Source organism: Motacilla alba, chromosome 29, assembly GCF_015832195.1.
Source record: "Motacilla alba alba isolate MOTALB_02 chromosome 29, Motacilla_alba_V1.0_pri, whole genome shotgun sequence".
NCBI classification, from domain to species: domain Eukaryota; kingdom Metazoa; phylum Chordata; class Aves; order Passeriformes; family Motacillidae; genus Motacilla; species Motacilla alba.
This window is the reverse complement of record NC_052044.1, coordinates 196,983-216,183: the sequence shown is the minus strand read 5'-3', so window position 1 is coordinate 216,183 and position 19,201 is coordinate 196,983. Positions and strand designations below refer to the sequence as shown.

At 50.8% G+C, this 19,201-nt stretch overlaps 1 protein-coding gene across 1 annotated transcript; it reads right to left on the bottom strand.

Annotated features, from left to right (window-relative positions):
* Positions 1 to 1,167: 1,167 nt before the first annotated feature.
* On the bottom strand, positions 1,168 to 7,934 carry LOC119712737 (keratin, type II cytoskeletal 4-like). Its single transcript, XM_038164328.1, has 9 exons — positions 7,389 to 7,934; positions 6,035 to 6,249; positions 4,941 to 5,001; positions 4,558 to 4,653; positions 3,650 to 3,814; positions 3,062 to 3,187; positions 2,275 to 2,495; positions 1,896 to 1,924; positions 1,168 to 1,781 (listed from the first exon to the last, which is right to left on the bottom strand). Exons 1-9 carry the CDS (start codon positions 7,932 to 7,934, stop codon positions 1,369 to 1,371), a joined length of 1,872 nt encoding a protein of 623 aa, XP_038020256.1. The 3' UTR covers positions 1,168 to 1,368.
* Between the last annotated feature and the right edge of the window lie 11,267 nt (positions 7,935 to 19,201).

Here is a 19,201-nt window from a genome sequence, read left to right as displayed (position 1 = left end):
TTTGGGGTGTCCTGTGCAGGGCCAGGACTGGGATTTGATGATCCTTGTGGGTCTCTTCCCCCCAGGATATTCCACAATTCTATGAACCTCACAGAGGAAAAGGATAGGATGATGTGATTTCATCTAAATCTCAGTTTCCTAAAATTGTGAGAGAGGGCTTTCCCCGCCTGGAAGGGATGATGGAGGGGCATGTGTAGCCACATCTCCAGATCCTGCTCTTTGTGTGAGTTCACATCTTTCAAGGAAGGTGGTGGTTGAGGAAGAAGCCCCTGGTGCTGCATTTTGGGAAACTGCACTTTGCTCTTACTTTCTTCCAAAATCAACCCACTCTCGTGCGAGGGTTTCACAGGTGTGGTGTGGGATTATTTTCCTGTTCCTCCCTCGGCTGGTTCTCACTGATTTCCTTAAACAAGGGCCTGGCTGCCTTTTTGCTCCATCTCCAGAGATCCCAGACACTGTGAGAGATCCCAAGCAAACTGCATACCCACGGATGGTTAAGTAGCCTCCTTTCCAGACTTCCTTGTGGCCACACTAATCAGTGGATGGAATAAAGGTATGCAAAGGTGCTTCAGGAAGGAGAGCAGATAAAACCTTCTTGAAGCTCCAACCTCCACCCATTTGGAGACCCAGATTTGAGGAAATTTCTATGATTTGCAATATGAGGGAGGGAAATAAAGCCCAGGCAGTGCAGCATGAATTATGCATGGAGTTTATTGAAGGTACAGCTGAAAGTCTGGAGTAAGCGAAGGGTAATAACTCTGTTCACTTACACATGAAAAGCTTTAACTCCGTCTATTGCACACAGGAAAAACAACACATGCATTTAACTACAGAAATATAAGGTGCTCATTGGGGTATAATTAAAGTCTGCTCTACCAAACGCAGTGTAGCAACCTGGACCAATTTGCATAAGCATTCCCAACCCTCTTGTAAACAGGAAAAATTGGATTTTCTGCTGTCATTAAAGAAGTAAATTACAGCTGCAGCTTTGTCTTGGACAATTAAATTGTGGCTTCTCTCTCTGAAGTTGGGATGACCAAATTTTTCATCCTTTTGCAATAGCTGCATTAGAAGTCTCTGCTGGAAAGGGGTCAAGCAGGGAAGGGTGACTGAAAAGCCAGGATGATGAGTGGAGACAGGGATGGTCTCTGAAATTAAAATCTCACCCGGCTGAGGGGGGCAGGGGGAAGTTTCCCCCAAGAAAGACACCAGGGAGAGGGTGGGTGTTGTCAGGCTAAGGGTTTGGGCAGAGCGATGTCCTAGCGCATGGTTGCGTGATCCCTGTGGCTGTCAGAGGGAGGGGGAATACTGTTTTATTGCAGAAATGCTGATTGTTATAAAATCCGCCGTCTCGGGCCCCGCCGGTCTCTACCGGGTCGTCCTGACGACGCGCACGGCTGTGCTGAACCTGTTCCCGCAGACCCCCGGGGGCCCGGGGATCAGCACGGGCCCGGGGCCGCACTGCTCCACCCCCGCGCACACCACGTTGCCCAGGTTGCCCAGGTTGCCCAGGTTGCCCAGGTTGCCCATCCCGGCGGCGCACTGGACCCCGTCCACGCCGGTGAGCACTTCCCTCCCCACGCAGCTGACCGCGCTTCTGGCCCCGAATCCGGCCCCGACCTTGGGGACGCAATCCACGCTCCGGGTGCTGAACCCGGCGTTGCCGAAGGACGAGACCATGCCCAGCCCCGCGCCGGCCCCTCCGGTCTTCACGGTGCATTTGCCTCCGATTCCAGACAGGGATCGGCACTCCCCGACCGTGCCCCCGCCGCTGACCACGGCTGCGGGAGAAAAACAGGCTCGGTCACGCCCAGAGCAGCGAGAACCCGGCTTAAAAGGAGAGTTACAAACTTAAAAAGCTTGTAAGGAAATCAGGACGGGGCTCATTAACTCACCTACGCTCACAGGGTTGCCGGTGCATATCCTGTCAAGGAAAGAAACGTCTCAGAGATGTGTTTAGGGACATATTCCTCAAATTCACGGGCAAATAGAGCCCAGCCACTGCCCCCTTAGAAACCTGGCATGTCCTTCGGCTCTTTAGGTGCACCCTGCTGAGAGGTGCTTGCCCACCAAAGCACTGCCGGGTTGGGTCCCTAATTCCACGGTCATCCTAAGATCCCATCCTCTTTTTGGATGACAGTGTGATCCCCTCTGCACTCAGTGGGAGGGAAAAGGGACCCTGCTCCCCTCTGCAGCCCTGGGTGCAGAGTTTCTTTCTCCTCCCATTGTCTTTTGCTGATCATCCTTACAAGGTGCATCCAGGGCTGCTCCTACCTGCTCTCTTCTCCCTCCAGCAGCGTCCTGTACGTGGCAATCTCAATGTCCAGGGCCAGCTTGACATTGAGCAGCTCCTGGTAGTCCCTGAGCAGACAGGCCATCTTGTCCTTGGCCTGCTGCAGAGCTGTCTGCAGGTCGACCAGCTTCTGACGGGCATCCTTGAGGGCGCAGTCTCCTCGTTGCTCAGCATCACAGATGGCTGTCTGCAGGGCTGAGATCTGCGGACAGCCACGGGAGGACAAAGCTTCAGTCAAGTAAGGTGAAGCCCATCCAGTCCCATCCCCTGCCATGGGCAAGGACACCTTCCACTAGCCTGGGCTGCTCCGAACCACATCCAACCTGGCCTTGGACACTTCCGGGCACAATTCCTCTGGGCAAGAGGGCAGCCAAGGGTGATATTAAGGGGTATCTCCACAGCATTGCTCATATATTCCTCAGCCAGGAAGTGCCAGCGAGCCAAGATTTAGGCTGTATTTGTCGTGGCCAAGCTATTTGGAATGAAGGGGATGGGATCTGTTGGCTGCAGCCTGGTGGGATGTTGGCTGCAACCTGGTAGGAGCCCACAGCAAACACTTATTCTGGTACCACCAAACCCATGAACTTCTTATTTGCAAAGTGAGAAAGAAATCTGCTTTTTTTGTGTGCATGAGCAGCAGATGAGAAGTTAAAATAGACCTAATCTGGGGCAGGGGGTTCTTTGCAGCTCCACAGGGTGGGAGCTGGCAGGACAATGCCCTTTGACGGAGGAGCTGCACTCCAAGGTGGATCCATCCCTTGGTCCTACCTGTTTCTTCACGTTGTCCGACTCACACTGCAGCTTCTGGATCATCCTGTTGAGCTCGGCAATCTCACTCTGGTTGTTCCTCAGGTCATCACAGAACTTGCCCCGGCTGCTGTGGAGTTCCTCCAGCTGTTGCATGGGAAGGGGATGATGTCAATGCACCCAAATCCCCCTTCCCAGGGCCCCCACCTTCCCGGGAAGATGGAAATCTCTGCAGCTGCACCAGGGCCAGTGTCTCCAGGGCACCACCCAGACATGGCCACAGCCTGGATAAGCCAAGAGTCTCAGGGGAGTCCTGGACCTGCTGATCTTGGAGGTCTTTTCCAGCCTTAGGGTTCTATGATTTGCCCTTTTGGAAGCAATGATGCTCCTCAGAGTGCACGAAGAGGGCATCTCTGAACACTCTGCTCATACTGAAATGTCTCAAGCCACACTTTTAAGGTTGGTTTGTGTTGGGGTTTTTTTTTTTTTTGTATGACTTTCTTAAGCAAACTGAAGTTAATACACAGTGTGAGGCGGGTTAAAGTTGCCTCATGGAGGATGGGTATGGTCTCAGAAATGGTCTGTCACAGAAATCCATGGAATACTCACCCTGGTTTGGTAGAAAGCCTCCACCTCGGCCTTGCTCTTCTGGGCAATCTCCTCATAGCAGCACTCCACGCTTTTGATGATGCCCTCCATGTCCAGGTCCCGGCTGTTGTCCATTTGCACGATGACAGAGGTGTCACACAGCTGACAGTCCAGCTGAGCCCTCTCCTGCAGGACCAGAGCATCAGTTCCAGTCCCTTAACCAGCCGCAGCCAGGTTAGCAGCAACCCCAGCAAGAGGGGTCTGGTCGGAGGAGGTTCTCCCCTGAACTCCCAACATGGGGTTTTCCACTTGGGCAACTCGTGTCCAGCAAGACCTGGCAGCTGGGACCTGTTTTGGTGGCACAACATGGGATGGCTGCGTGCAGTTCCCTGAGGAAGGGTGGGGAGTCCTGGTGAAGCAAGCCACTTCTGCATTCCTGGCTGTGCCAGGTCTTTCCTGGATTGGGAATCCTCACATTCTTTTAGCCCCACTGACCCTTGCTGAGGGGGTTTAGCTCAAAAAGGTGCCGATGCAAAGTGTCCCCTGTGCGTTTTGTTAAAAACTTGCGGAATTTTAAACAGAAGTGTTATTTTCATTAAAATATTTTGACTACTGGAAAAAAAAAAAAAAAGTGCTAGAAACATTTGGCCAGACCAGGGATGGTCTGGATTAGAATTTGAGAGGTTTTCAGGCAAAAGATCCCTCCCCTTGTGGGCAGCAATGTAGCAACCAAGATACTCTTTGCCTTCCCAAAGTAGGTGAGACAGCATTGTTATTAAATACATCCAAAAGACATAGAGTTTTGGGCTGCAATTCCAGGATTTTCAGAAAAGAAACACCTTTCCCTGCACTCTTGGAGTAGGACTCGGGTGGGGAGGGCAGGAGATGATGCCTCACCCCAGGGAGCAGATTGGGCCAGGAGCTCTTACCTCGGCATAGATGCACTTCAGGAACTCCAGCTGCTGCCGCAGGAGACCCACCCTCACCTCCAGCTCCTCCTTGGTCAGGTAGAGACAATCCACATCCTGGAGAGATACCAGGAATTTGGTGAAAAGAGGTGAAGGAACAACTGTGCCAAATCCCAGGTTTTCTTTAGATTAGGAGAAAACCCCACTATTTCCAGCCCTTAGCACTATGTGGGTTTGGGCTTCACGTGCTGAAAACCTCAGGGAGGCCCTCCAGATTCCTTGGGTTGTAGCAACCTTGAACATTCCTTGCCTCAGTTTTGGGGCATCCTGCTGTGCCATGGTGCCAGGACTCCCCACTGACCCCACGCCCAGGGTTTGCCCACCCTTATCTGGCCCTGACTCACCTTCTTGAGCACCACGAACTCGTTCTCCGCTGCCGTGCGCTTGTTGATCTCATCTTCGTACCTGCAGGGAAGCAGAGCGGGGGGATGCTGAGCCCTGGGGGTCCCATCTCCATCACCCAACCGTCCAATGCAGACCATGAGAAATGAGATTTCACTTTGCACCTCATTTTTTGTCATTATTTTTGCTTCCTTGCTGTTTCTTACCCCCTCGCTGGGTTTTACTCAGCAGTTTTAGCCATGCCAGTGGTTTGGGTGGCTGGAGTCAGAGGACAGAAAATCCAGCCAAACCACTAGAAATGCAAAGCTGGAGGCTTGAGTTGCTGCTTCCAGCCCTTCTGCTTTGTGAGATGTTTTTCCGGAGCATCCAGGACTGTGCTCAGAGTGTTTTTGGGGAGACTGGCCAAAATGCTCCAGGGGAAGTTCAGGAGCTTGAGCAACCCGTGAAACTCCAGGGTGCAGTGGGGAACACAGTCAGGGCATAATGAATCAGTAATTGGGACCTGCAAGAACTTTCACAAGACGCTGATTCTGTGAGTTGGACCTGCTCAGTGGTGGCTCAGCAAGAAAAAACACCTGAGATGGTGAACTCTTGGGAAAGTTGATCCAGTGACCTGGTTTGTGGCTTAGCAGAGCACGCGGGGAGATATTAAGGAGTATCTACAGCTTAGATTAAAAAAAATAAAATTCCCACATTCCCTCTGGGAAGAGAGAATGAATCCCAACATGATGTGGGTAAAAGAGTGGGGTGGAGAAAATTGGCCGAGGGTTTTGTTTGTTTTGTGGGAATGGATGGCACTGGGGAAAACAGAGGTGTTGGGGGAGATTTGGTATGGCAAACCACAGGGGTGTGCAGAAGGCAGAGGAAGACTGGTTTCCAATCCTACTCCCTAAGGAAACTGGGCTTGAAAACGTCTCCCAGTCCATCTCCAGTGCAGCACTGGGTGCCCAGTGCAGGAAGTTCGCCCAGTACTGTGGTGCCTTGCCCTGTGCCCCAGTTTGATGATCCATCCAGTGCAATTTCCTTAGATTCACACTCAGGGACACCACCCAGGCCAGCAACATCCGCGTCTGCAGCTTCCCTGTGTGTGACTTACTTGCACTTGAACTCCTGAACCAGGTCCCTCAGGCACCGCTCCTCATTCTCCAGCCGCTCACGCTCCTCCATCACACACTCCAGCTGCTTCCTCAGGTTGCAGATGAAGTTCTCAAACACAGGCTCCAAGTTTCTCCGGGATGCTGGGAGCACATACTGCTGCAGCAGCTCCCACTTGGTGGTCAGCACCTTGTTCTGCTGCTCCAGCAGCCGCACCTGGGCAGGGAAGAGATGGGAGAGTCAGGCTCTCCTGTCCCAGGGTTTCTGTACTTCCCAAAGGGAAAAGTGAAAATCAAATCAGAATTGCAAATGGTCAGGTGCTGCTGCCTCAGAGGGTTGAGTGGGACCAGCATCTTCTCTGAGCTAAACTGGTCCCACCGAGGACTCGAATCTCAGGCTGAGCAACATGAGTGCCTTCACTCTGCATGGAGGCCAAGCCTGAGTTCAGCCAATGCTTGCTCAGCCAGACAGCTCCACTCCTCCCCCAGAACTGGATCCCCGGCCTCCCAATGGGCCCAGGGCAGTAACAAGTCTTTCTCAGCACTAGAAACTCCATCCAGGACCTCATTTGGATGTATCTGATTTAAACTCCAATCGTGGATACTTATCAAGCCTTTCCACTTCTAGATTAAAGGGCTCTCTAGGAGCTTGATGGGTCATGAATAAGTCATTTTACAAATGGGAAGAAGCAGGAGTTGCTGCTCCTGGGTGGATTCAGTTTTTCCAGCTGCAGAACAACTCTCCAGGAAAATCAAGATCAGATCAGACAGAGCAGATTTTCTTTGCTGTTTGAAAAATTCTTTCCCATAACAGCTCTCTAAACAGTCATGAAAACCCTTAAATGTAGCCAAGAAAACAATGAAAAAATTACATCTTTTTAGGAAATCACCAAATCATTTTGTTCACAGAGTGGAGGGACAGAGAAATTAAAATAGTTCATCCCATTTTAGCTAAATTCATCCTTCCACATCACCTTCATGAAGCACAAACTATTTTAAGAATGCAGAAGTCCTTTGGAGTTTATAGATTTGTGAGAGCAACATCAGATTATACACTTCAAATAAAACTTCCTATCCTTCAGTGTCTTCATCTCATCACTCACAGGTTTGGATTTACTACATCCCTGGAACTGGTCCTGACCTCTTTAGCAGGTTGGTGACCATCCAAAGGTACAACACTGGTGGTGTTGCCTTGGTGAAGGGCTAAAATCCAGAGAGTGTCCAGGCCAGGACCACCATGGCTCATAAGAAATGTTTAAATACCAGGGCACCAGGAGAAATAGCTCCCCATGTTGTCTCTGGGGACATGCACCCTTCAGAGTTGAGGGACATAGGGCAGGGAAACCGGGGTCTCACCTTGTCGATGAAACAGGCGAACTGGTTGTTGAGGTTCTTGATCTGCTCCTTCTCGTGGGTCCGCACTTGGCACTCCTCGGGGTCCACGCCCACGCACAGGGGCTTGAGGAGCTCTGGGTGGATGCTGACGCCGCGAATCCCCTCGGACCTCCCTCCGCCGAGGCCAATGCTGATGCCACCACCGTAGCCCCCCATGGCCACGCCATCCCCCAGGCCTCTGTAGCTGCTCAGGCCCCCGAAGCTCGCACAGTTCCCAAAGCCCACAACGGTGCCAAAGCGGCCCCCGCCGTACGCGACGCCGCAGCGCCCGACGCCGGCACCGCCGTAGACGCCGCTGCGGCAGCTCCCACCGAAGGAAATCCTTTGCCCTCTGCCCAGGTCACAGACGCTGCGGCTGCTGAAGCCACCGATCCCACACCTCCGTCCCACGGGCTGGCAGACGGAGGCCGAGCTGCTGTTGGCCCTGCCCAGGCCGCAGACGGCGGATGCCGAGGAAAAGCCTCGTCTTCCCAGGATGGAGCCAGAGGTGTAGCACTGTCGGCTCATGGTGGCTGGGGTGGGTGGGCAGTGACGGCGACACGGAGGAGCAAGAGAGGAGCAGGGGCTGGAAGAAGGAGATCTCCTTTAGCTCCTCTGAGGCAGAGCCCTTCTCCTTATATACATTTCAGGAGGTGCCTCAGATGCAAAAATTTAATTTATCCACTGGGTTTGGTCTGCCTGCCAGCAAGGAATGGCTTCCAACATTTTAAACCCACAGCAAACACTTCTATCTCATATGAAATAATGTGGAAATTAAAATAAACTGCTTTGCTTGCAAGCTTCAGTTTCAGGACTTATATTTTACTTAATTAATCTGCTTCCTTATTGTGTAATTATAGTTTAGCAAAATAATTCAAGGGGTTTTTATTCATGGCTTGTTTACGGTTTGGTTTCACCACAGCGTTTAATTACGTTTCAGGACCTCCTGCAAAATGTCGTGGGGATGCCGCCCCTTTCAGGGTCCATGGCCAGCTCCGGGCGGGCTCTTGAGCAATGACCGCTGCTGACAGGGAGAGGGAAGGCGGATCCGTCCCGGCTCAGCACTGACGTTGTTGGGAGCGCTCTCGTAAGCATTTATTCCTTCCTCTTGTGGGGATGGCTGTGGCTCTTGGAGACAATTCGGGTGCTGACCGTCGAGCGGGAACCGCGCGAGGTGGTGCTGAGGTTGAGTTTGTTCAAGGGGAGGATGCTCTGGGAAACTGGGGGTTCACAGAATCATGGAGTCATGGAATGATTTGGCTCGGGAGGGACCTTAAAGCTCATCTCATTCCCCACTCTGCCGTGAGCAGGGACATCTTCCACTGTCCCAGCTTGTTCCCAGCCTCATCCAACTTGGCCTTGGTCACTTCCAGGGAAGGGGCAGCCACAGCTTCTCTGGACAACCCGTGCCACAGCCCAACGGGGCTTCCACTGCCCCTTAGCAAACCTGAAATTGAAGATAAAGCATTTCTGGAAAATGAGGGTGATTTATTACTGAGTTATGTGCCCAGCAAAAGTGCTAAATTTGGAACATGGGACCAGGGCGCACAGCAGATTCACTGGAACAGGAGAAGTAACAAAGAAGGGAAGTGTTACAAGCAGGGTGAGAAATGTCAGGTGGAGTGAAGGTTTTGCCTGGTCATCCCTTGACACACCTTTTTGACTTTAAATCCATCCAGTAGTATCTGATAATGAGAAGGCATCGTCCCATCTCAATTTAAATTCTTAAAAAGATTTTTGAATTTGCTTGGAAACAAAGTTCCTTTTTTGCCTTAAAAAGGGGGTCTAATCACAGAAACAAAAGGGATTGCAGAGCTTGCCCTGAGAAATCTTTTCATCTTTGCTGGGGCAAAATTTCCTGGTTCTGGGAGGACTCAGTGCTATTGTCAATGTGAAATGCACAGGAAGTCAGGAAGAAGAATCAGGACATTTGTAGAGTATTTCCTGGAAGGATTTTTTTTTTCAACGGATCTCATAATAGGTTGAAATGAAAAAAATCCCTATATTTAATTATAACCATGTAGTGGTTCCATTACAGCTATGTTGATCTGAGTATACACAGATGCACGTCTTGCAATGAGATGTACTTTCACAGAATCATGGAATCGTGGAATGGTTTGGGTTGGAAGAGACCATCAAACTCATCTCATTCCAACTCCCTGTTGTGGCCAGAAACACCCTTCACTGTCCCACACTACTCTCATTCACAGATAGCTGGAGAAATCAAATGAGCTTTTGGGCACCACATCCTTCATGTCCCTTTGAGGTAACCCAGGCACTGGGACCTCTTGCATGCAAGTGAAAAGAGAAGAAATATTTTGGAGATGAGTTTTATTTTGAGCCAAAGCATTGGTGCAATCCCTGGAGGAGACTCTGGGTGTGTGAAGCCAAACACGGAGCGCTGCCTGGGGACAGGGCGTTCACGGATAGGACAAAGCATCACTGAGCCCTTAGGGAGGTCCAGACATGACCTTTGTGAACTCTTTTAGGCTCGCACAACCATGGGCAAGCTGAAAAGAGAGAGAAGGCAGGCTCCAGTCCTGCTTTCCATGTGGCTCAGCCCTGCACACGATCAGGAGCAGCTGCTGCTCCGAGCTCTGCTGCCCAGCAGAACCACAGGGAGACTTCATCTCCTCTTCATGGCAAGAAAGACATGGCCCTTTTCCCTTGAGGACAACAACTTTACAGTTTTTCCAGCCGTGAGAAATCTGCATCTGGCTGGGGTCATATCCCAGTTATCCCCTGTATCTCTGCTCAGCCACCATGGAGTGCCTTGTACCACAGGGGTGACACACCTTTCAGGGCTGTAGACCCACCAAACCCCTGGTTTTGTAAGAAAACAGGGAAAATGCTGCTCATGGGACAATCACCCTCCACCAGCTGCAAGCCCTGAGATCCCTTCTTGTGTATGAAGAGTTGTCGGGCTGTTCCTCCACAATAAACCTGATCTTCAACCTCTGGCTCCTGCTCCTGTCCCTAAGAAGTGGCTTTTCCAGGTGCCCAGCCTTGCACATCAGAGGAAGTCAGTCCAGGGCAGCACCTGTGGTTTGCAGCTGCTGAGCTTTCACAAAGCCAGCTCGGAGTCACATGGTGGAGGTTCCACCAACTTCAAAGCAGGAAGGACTCTGATGGGATTTGGGCTTCCCAAGAGAAGGTTTGCAATGGTTTTCATGCACAGGTCATCTTCCTTGAGACCTTTTCACGTGTCCACACTTTGTCCTGGCTGGTTGTGGGTGAGATGGTGTTGGCAGAGAGGGACCCAAGCTTCCTCCTCCCAAGGAGGACATGAAACCGCTTCTCTCAGGGATTCATCTTTGATTTAAACCTACAACTTCCACCCAGGTTTACAGGGGAAACCCCTGAGCTGATTGGCCCTAAACATTCCTTGAGCTGTGGTGGCTTTCATGAGACTTTAGAACCTTTGAGATTTACATGTGCCCAGATAAATTCATTCTGCTTAAGCGCCTACTGAACTGGGACCTGCTAAGCCACCCCCCTGCAGACAGGGAGAGCCTGGGGGCATTTCCAACCTATTGTTGGGATTCTGGATGAAAAAAAGCATCCAACAGCCTCCTGAGTCTGCTTTGTCCCAGTGAGAAAAGCACTTTTTAAGACCCTCTCCTTGAAAAACAGGGCTGTCAGGGCTGGTGCTGGTGGCGTGCTCCCTCCCTCCCTGCAGGCTCGGCAGTTTTTGTGGCTCCCTGCGGAAGGGACACAAAGTCACCATTAAAAGGGTTAATGAGGCCCCCAGGACACCTCCCACTGGTTTTGCTGGTCCTGCTCTCCAAAGGTGGCTGCTCCCTATCTCTTAAGTGCAGCTTGATTTGGCTCCCACATCAAAGCAGACAGGGATTAGTGGGGGCAGGGGTAGAGATGGTCTGAAACTGGGAACCAGTAACCTTGCTCCACAGCCGCTCCTCACCCTCAGCCTGGGTCGTCCCCGTTCATTTATGCTGCTTTGGGGCAAAGAGATGGAAAAGAATTCCTGAGGTTCCTTCCAGGCTGTCCCATGATTCCTGCCCATGTGTACAGCCTGCATTTGAGGTGTTTCCAGGCACAACCTTCCCAAAACTTCACCCTTCCTTCTGCTGGACTGCGGGTGGCCTGTGTGGTCCCATCACCAGTGTTGGGGTGTTGTGACAGTCTGCTCAGAGAACAAAGTGGGAGAATAGGATCCACCTGTGTGCCCTGGCAGCCAGGAGGGACCCCAGCTCCTGGTGGCACCAGGCCCAGCCTAGCCAAGCCAGGGAGGAGGATTGTCCTGCTTTGCTCTGGGCTGAGGCAGCCTCGCCTCCATTTGGGGGGCAGATTTAGGGGCCACAATATAAGGAAGACCTAAAGATGTTGGAGAGGGTCCAAAGGAGGGACATGGAGATGGGGAAGGGTCTGGAGGGGCCACACAAAGTCAGCCTGGAGGAGACTGAGGGAAGACTCGTCAGGGGCTGCATCTTCATCTCAAGGGGCAACTCTAATCTCTGCTCTCTGTGAGCAGGAACGGGACCCAGGGAACAGCTGGAGCTGTGTCAGGAGGGTCAGGTTGGATACTGGGAAAAGGTTCTGCCTGCAGTGCGTGGTCAGGCACGGAACAAGTTCCCTAGGGAATGGTCATGGGCCCAAGTGTGCCAGAGCTCCGGGAGCCTTTGGACAGCACTCTCAGGCACACGATTTTTGGGATTTTTGGCATGTCTTGTACAGGGTCAGGAGCTGGACTGATGATTTGGATGTGTCCTTTCCAGCTCAGGATATTCCATGGTTCTATAAAATGTCCCCCCTCAAGGTGATGTCTCACATGTGGAACACATGGAGCCACCTTTTGCAAGAGACAAAGAGGTTTCATACCAACCACCACAAGTGTCCACCCCTTTCTTTGTGACACTCCTCCTTTGCACAGTAATTTGTGAGGCATTTTGACGTCATTCAGACAACTTTGTGCCAGTGCTCAGGGCTGGGGGACCACAAGGGCTCTAAGTAATGGGGTGGGACCAGAGTGGTGGTGTCAGGATGAAAGCAGAACAGCCAGAAAGGAGCACTGGAGAGTCACCCTGTCGAGAAGGAGCCCCCCAAAGGCGCAAGGTGTCCACTAGAAGAGTTTTTTGGGGAAAGGTTGGCAAAAAATCTCTCATGGGGAGTGCATCAGATGTGGAGGTGGGAAATAGGGCTGTGCTGTTTCACAGGATAGCCGTCTTGTCTCTTCTATGGTACAGATGGTTTTAATCAGAAAATGTGTTCCTTCATGCACAGAGCCAACTGGGGACTCCAGAGGTGCCTTCCAGCAGCTGAGTGAAAGGGGAGAGTGTGGCAGGAGGGAAATTCAGCCTCAGAATTTCAACTAGTTCCCATCGATATGTCTGGAAATCTGTCTGTGTGTCACACCAGTATCTGCAGTACCACTGGGGAGAAGCTGCTCAGTGCTTGGGGTAACAGACTTAATTTTGCAAACTTTTGTTTTAGAGTTTTCTTTAAAGCAAAAGTGAAGTGGAGACGATGCAGAAACACTTCATGCTGTTTGCTGGCAGCAGAGCAGAGAACACTGAGATTTTATCAGCAAAACGATCTCTGTGCTGAATTTAAAAGTGAAGAAGGACGAGGAGAGGCATTGGTTAGAGAACAAAGCCTCTTCACAGGCCATGTAAAAACAACTCCACAGGTGAGATCACCAATAAATAAAAACACTTCCAGCGTGGGACTCCTTTACCTAAATTCAGATGCCTAAAAACCAGGCGCCAAGTTGAAGACAGAGACTGTGAATAGCCAAGGAGAGAGCTTGGGATCATCAAGGAAAAGATTGTTTTCTAAAACCACCATTGCAGGAGAACCTGGAGACAGGAGTCAGCAGGGCCCATGGAGGGTGATCCCAGAGCAGAAGTTCTTATCTTCCACAGCTGCCTCAGCAGAATAAAGGAACAAATTCGAAGCAGGAGAAATAACAATGGTGTGGTGAGCACCTATTCATTAAACTTCCCAGATGGACACTCAGATTAAGGAGATGACAGAAAGCTGAGCTTCTGGAGGATGTACCTATTACCTTAATGAATGGTTGGAGTCACTTTTGTGATTCATTTTGTCACCAACATGCAGAAAACCTTGGTGTGTCACCCCAGCAGTGGCAGCTCGGTGTGTGTGCAGTGTGTGATGGTTTCCCGACTGAAATAAGTGGAGATAAAGGCAGGATTTGTCCTGGAGGAGTTGGCAACCACCTCCATTGCAGCCCTAATACTCAGGAATACCTGCTCCAACATTCCCTAAAGCCCCAGTGCCCTGGAGCAGCTAGATGGAACTTTGGGCTCCGCACTCTTTATTTCCCTGGGTCAGCAAAGCCTGCAGGGTTGGAACCTCCATTCCCAGAGATTAACACCCTGAATTGCCACAAAACCACACGTTCCTGGAGATGCAGCAAAGCAACAGTCACGGCACCTCTGGAGTGATGATCCCTCCCCTCACTGAGCAAGGTCATGGAATCATAGAACCACGGGATGGTTTGGCTGGAAGAGACCTTAAAGCTCATCTCGTTCTGCCCCTTGCCATGGGCAGGGACACCTTCCACTGCCCCAGGTTCCTCCAAGCCCCACCCAGCCTGGCCTTGGACACCCAGCCACAGCTTCCTTTGGAGGTGCAAAGGCACACTTTGATTTCATTGCTTCTGGTGGAGATTCCTTCACTGCTTGACCTAAATCTCCTGTTTTGAGAAACTCTTCCTTTCATGGGTAGAGATGTGTCCATGCTAGCTTTGAAATCCAGCTGGGCCCCATCCGTTGGCACCAGGCTTGGGAAGCTGGGCTGCAGGAAAACCCAGCACTGAGTGACTGGAAAAGAAAGCCAAGAAACAGCAGAGAGAAATGGGAATGGAAAATCCTCTTGTGAATCCTGTCCTGCGCTGAGACCCCCTCGTGGGCTGCAGGCAAGGAGGTTCTGCCACTGTGCCCTGCTCAGGTGAGACCCCACCTGCAGAGCTACCCCAGCCCTGGGAGCCAGCACAGCCAGGACGTGGAGCTGCTGGAGAGAGGCCAGGGGAGGCCATGGAGATGATTAAAGGGATGGAGCAGCTGCTGTGAGGAAAGGCTGAGAGAATCTGGATTGTTCAGCCTGGAGAAGAGAAGGCTCTGGGGTGACCTAATTGTGGCCTTCCAGTGCCCGAAGGAGACAACAAGAAACATATGGAGAGACTATCTGGAGTGCCAGGATGGGGGGAATGGCTTCCCACTGGCAGAGGGCAAGGTTTGGGAAGAAATTCCTCCTTGTGAGGATCAAAGGCCGGGTTGGACAGAGCATGGAGCAGCCTGGGAGAGTGGAAGGTGTCCCTGCCTGTGGCAGGGGTAGCATTAGATGATCTTTCAGGTTCCTTCCAACCCAAACCATTCCATGAATCTCTGTTTCCTGCCAACAGGACTCTCTGGCCATGCTCTGTTGGAGGATCAAAGGAAGCACTTTAGGTAAACCTACACTTTTCTGGGCAAAGTGTGCTGAGTGGGATCTTAGAAATTCACATTTTCATTTCCAGCTCAGCACCTGGGTGATCCCAAATGATTCAGGCTCCCTCTTCCCCCTCGGCTTGGCAGGATAGACACATTGGGGACATTCACTGGGGGAACTCCAGGGCAATTTCTCAGAGCAGCAAACACACATCAATGTTTGGCCTTGTTATTCCCTTTGTTCTTGTTATTATGTGGTTGATTTTTCTCCCTTAATATCCCATGGGGAAATCCACCTGCTGGGCACTGCGTGTGATCCCAGGGAGGGTGAAGCACCTGCATCTCTTGTTCCCCATGCAGAATAGTTTGCATGTGGAAATCTCAATGATCCAATGCCAGCTTGGTGTTCAAGGCATCCCAATAATTGCACCCCTGGTATTCCAAGCTCCTCCTTGGCTTCACCTGGAAATCATTCCATGGTTTTTTTCCTCCCGGGCATTTTTGCAATGCTGTCACTGCTCAGCTTAGCCTTCCTGAGCCTGTCTGCAGCCAGGCTGCTCCCAAAGCACAGACGGGAGGCTTTACTTTCCCTTTAATTACTGAGCACGACAGCTGTGGCTTCCTCGGCCTCATTTCATTAAGGGCTGACAAACACCTTGGGCTGTCCCCAAAACATCACTGCCCCTTTGAGCAACTCCTTTCAAGTCACTCCAAGAGCTCATGATAAAGGGGACTAGCAGCTTCTGAGATTGCTACTGGGTTTGGCACAAGTGCCTGTCACCCCACGGGGTTTAGCACCTCCTTCCCACCCAAACTCTTGTCACTGTCACACACAGAGCTCTGCAGGGCAGCCTGTTGGCCACCACTCTGAACCCAGAGGTCTTAGATGCATAGTTCACTTCTTTACCCTGAGTCCTCATTCTTTGGCCACAAAAATGAACACAAACCTTGAAATCGGAAAGGTTTTTATCCTTTCCCTTCTTTCCCCTTACTTTATTCAAGTAGCAACTGCCAATTTAATTTTTGTCATACAGAGCAACCTATTCAAGGCAGCTGGCAGAGGTCCTGTTCAATTCCTTATCCCAGAACAACATCTGGGCTCCTCCAGAACTGGAAGTGCTCTTGTGCAATAATATTCAGTAGCTGCTTCCTCCTTCCTTTACGGTCCCAAGTCTTGAAGCCTGCTCTGGGCTGCGCCCTGTGATTTCTGACAGGGCCTGTATCCCAGAAGTTGTCCATTTTCACAGCAATGGAGGCGTCACAAACCTTGTGCCCAAAGGTTGTAGAAAAGCTGCTGTCCAGAGTGAATCCCCTCATTTGCATCACTTTTGGGGAAATGCAGAACTAATTATCTAATGGGAGTCTCCCTCCTGCAGCTGCAGCCCAGATTGGGATGATTCAGTGCAGAAGAAACCACCAAAGCCTCCTTTAATCCTGGAAAATAATAAATCCCCCTACTGTGCTGAGCCATGGCCAGTGAGTGCTGGGTGGAGACAGAGGATTCCCCACCTGAGCCCTGAAGAACATTGGTGGTATTTTTGCTCCCATATGGAACCAGCCCATAAACCTTGGTGGGTAACACAGCCCAGCTCTGTCACCACCAAGCCAGGCTGTGCTGAACACGAGGGTGTTTCAAGGAAAAAAAAGCAAATCCAACCTGCATTTCCCTATGGACAGAAAGGGAGGGATTTCTGCTCTTCAAACCCATCTGAGCAATCCCAGCTCCTGCCTCCCCCAGCCCACCCTGCCCCACGGCGCTCTTGCGGCACCATCCAGCTCCCAGAGCCAGCGCAGGACCGGTGGCACTGGTTCACGCCTGGCTGCTTTGCATGGCTGGCTGGGGCATGGGTTCCTCTCCTTTCTTCTGAGCAGATTTGTGGAGGGCGTTGTCTGTGGTCAGGAGCTTCCTCGAGCCACCTCAATGACACAGGCCTGGAAAAAGCAGAGAGGAGGAATCACAGAGTCACAGAATATTCTCAGTCGGAAGGGACTCAAAAGGATCACCAAGTCCAACTTTTACAGACACAAATCTGCTTGTCTGTGCTCTGGGAAGAGCAAATTTCCTGAGTAGGTTTCATGGTTGTAGAAAAGAAACCCTGAACCCTTTAAAATTAGGTCAGAATTTACCCAGATGTTTGGTTTGCCCACCAAAGAAATGGGTACAATGTTCCCCATGTTCCAGGGCAGAAGAATAAAAAAAAAAATTGGGATTTCCACTAAAACCACCTTAAAGGGAAGCCGTGTTAAACAGAGGAGAAAAAACCCGTGCATGATCCCACTTTGCATTATCCAAAGAGGTGGAGAATCCTTCCCACATGCTAAGCCTGGACCACAGGCCTGGAATATCTTTGTCCTGCCCTGATCCACCCCTTCACAACTCAGATCTCTGACCAAACCTTCTTCCTCTCCTCCCTCCCGTTAGTAACACTGACCACATCACAGGGAACAACTTGCTTTGGAATAAAGTGTGGATTGTGGAGCCATCTGACTGCAAGGGATGAGTGTTGGCAGGAGGAGCTAATTAGCTACTAATTTCTTGCCTATCTATCCACTATCTGCTCTGTTTCAGATTCTTTGGGTCTTGTTTGTTCCCACCTCCCCGGGGCTGCAGGGCTGAAAATCCAGCCTTGGATTCCCCATCAGTGCAGCTACGAGTCCCCCATTTGGCTCTAGCAACAAGGGAGTAATGGGTGTAGTAAATGGTGTGTTTGGTAATTAATAGAAAGCAATGTCTCAGGAGAAGAGACACCTCATTTGGGGTCAGAAAAAGGAAACAAAACCACTGGGCTTCCCAGAGATGGAAACAGACTGATAATTGGATAACCGAAAACAAAGCAGCCCAGATTGTTCCTGATGATCATTCCCTGGGTAATAGATGCCATAAATCTGCATCCAGTCCACAGAATCCAGAATCACTGAGGCTGGAAAAGCCTTCCAGGATCACCGAGTCCAACCTGTGACCGATCCCCACCTTATCACCTACACCAGAGCTATGAATGCCATGTTCAGTCATTCCTTGGACACCTCCAGCGATGGGAACTCACCAGTCACCTTCTGTCCTCCAGGAACAACTTCTGAGACATTTAAACCTTTTTGATAGCACCTGAAATCAAAAGCTGAAATGGCATAAGTTGATTTAGGTTAAAGTGAGATATTTCAAACCAAATCATTGTGGTGTGACTGGGAACTTCTCAGTTTGACTCAGTAAGGAATCCACCATGGAGTAAAGCAAAAATCCCACTCCTACATTGTCAGCAAAGGAGGCAGATTTGCTCCTGAGATTTCTACATCTCTCTCACAGTCTCAGGTGAGTCATCCCAGAATCTCGTGCTCCAACTATTTAATTTTTTTGCAGAGTGGGAGCAACTGGGATCACCATGGCCAGGATTCATCCTCTGACTTCTCTCCTGCCAGAACACCAAATCTCTGCAGTCCCCAGATTCTGAGATTGTTAAAGCCAAGCCTAAGGCACAAACATCCTCCCCTTGTGTCCCTCTTGCCTCCTCCTGATGTGCTCCACCACCACCATCTCTACAGAGGCCAAAGAGGGTTCTTGTTCCTGTAAATCTGATCCAATTTTTGCTGTTGCTGTTGATTCAAAGGCTGGATGAGTTTGGTTTTCCCTTTTCTGCTGCTCCTGAGCTAAAAGGCTTGAAAAACTCCTCATTCAATGCTAAAGTGCAGAGCATCTTTATCTATCTTTATCTTTATCTTTATCTTTATCTTTATCTTTTTCCAGGTCGGGAGAGAAGGGAGGGGCAGAGAGGCCAGGGAAAGAGCCTGTCTGGTGGCAGACTTAAGAAAATGTTCTTTATCTTGGATTCCTTATCCAGGCTGGATGGAAGAAATGTCTCTTGAGCCTGCCTGGTTTTGTTTGGCTTGTGATGGTTGGTGTCAGCTTTTGACGTAAAAAAACATTTTGGTAACTCTTACACACCGGGAATAATGAGCAAGTGGAAAAGCTTAAATGACAGCCTTGGCTCAGGCAACATTTCCTTGTTCCATTCATTCTGCTGGGGTTAATTACCAGCTCAACTACTTACTGGGATAGGTGTTCTTCCCGCTGTGGCTGCAGTTGTGCTGCTGTTCCTGCCTTGTGCTGCAGGGACACGCTGTGGCCAGGGCTTCTGAGAGGTGATTTTCTGGGAGATTCCTTTCCCTCTGTTCCTCTCAGAGTCCCATCTCTTCCCCCTCTTCCTACATTCCAGTCTTGGTGCAATCAGTGCGGGGAGATGATGTGGGAGAAGAAGAGTCCCACTGAGGGATCTGAAAGCCCATCCCATTGCAGGCTGCTCCAAGCCTTGTCCAACCAGGCCTTGGAACTTCCAGGGATGGGGCAGCCACAGCTTCTCTCAGCAACCTGTGCCAGGCCCAACCCTCACCCTT

Bases quoted from the DNA above. Each gene is read 5' to 3' on its own strand.
- LOC119712737 (XM_038164328.1), bottom strand. From the start codon at position 7,934: ATGAGCCGACAGTGCTACACCTCTGGCTCCATCCTGGGAAGACGAGGC. The intron at 5,002-6,034 runs GTAAGTCACACA...GCTTCCCTGCAG, and splicing joins GTTCAGGAGTTCAAGTGCAA to GTACGAAGATGAGATCAACA. The intron at 1,782-1,895 runs GTGAGTTAATGA...TTTCTCCCGCAG, and splicing joins CGGCAACCCTGTGAGCGTAG to CCGTGGTCAGCGGCGGGGGC.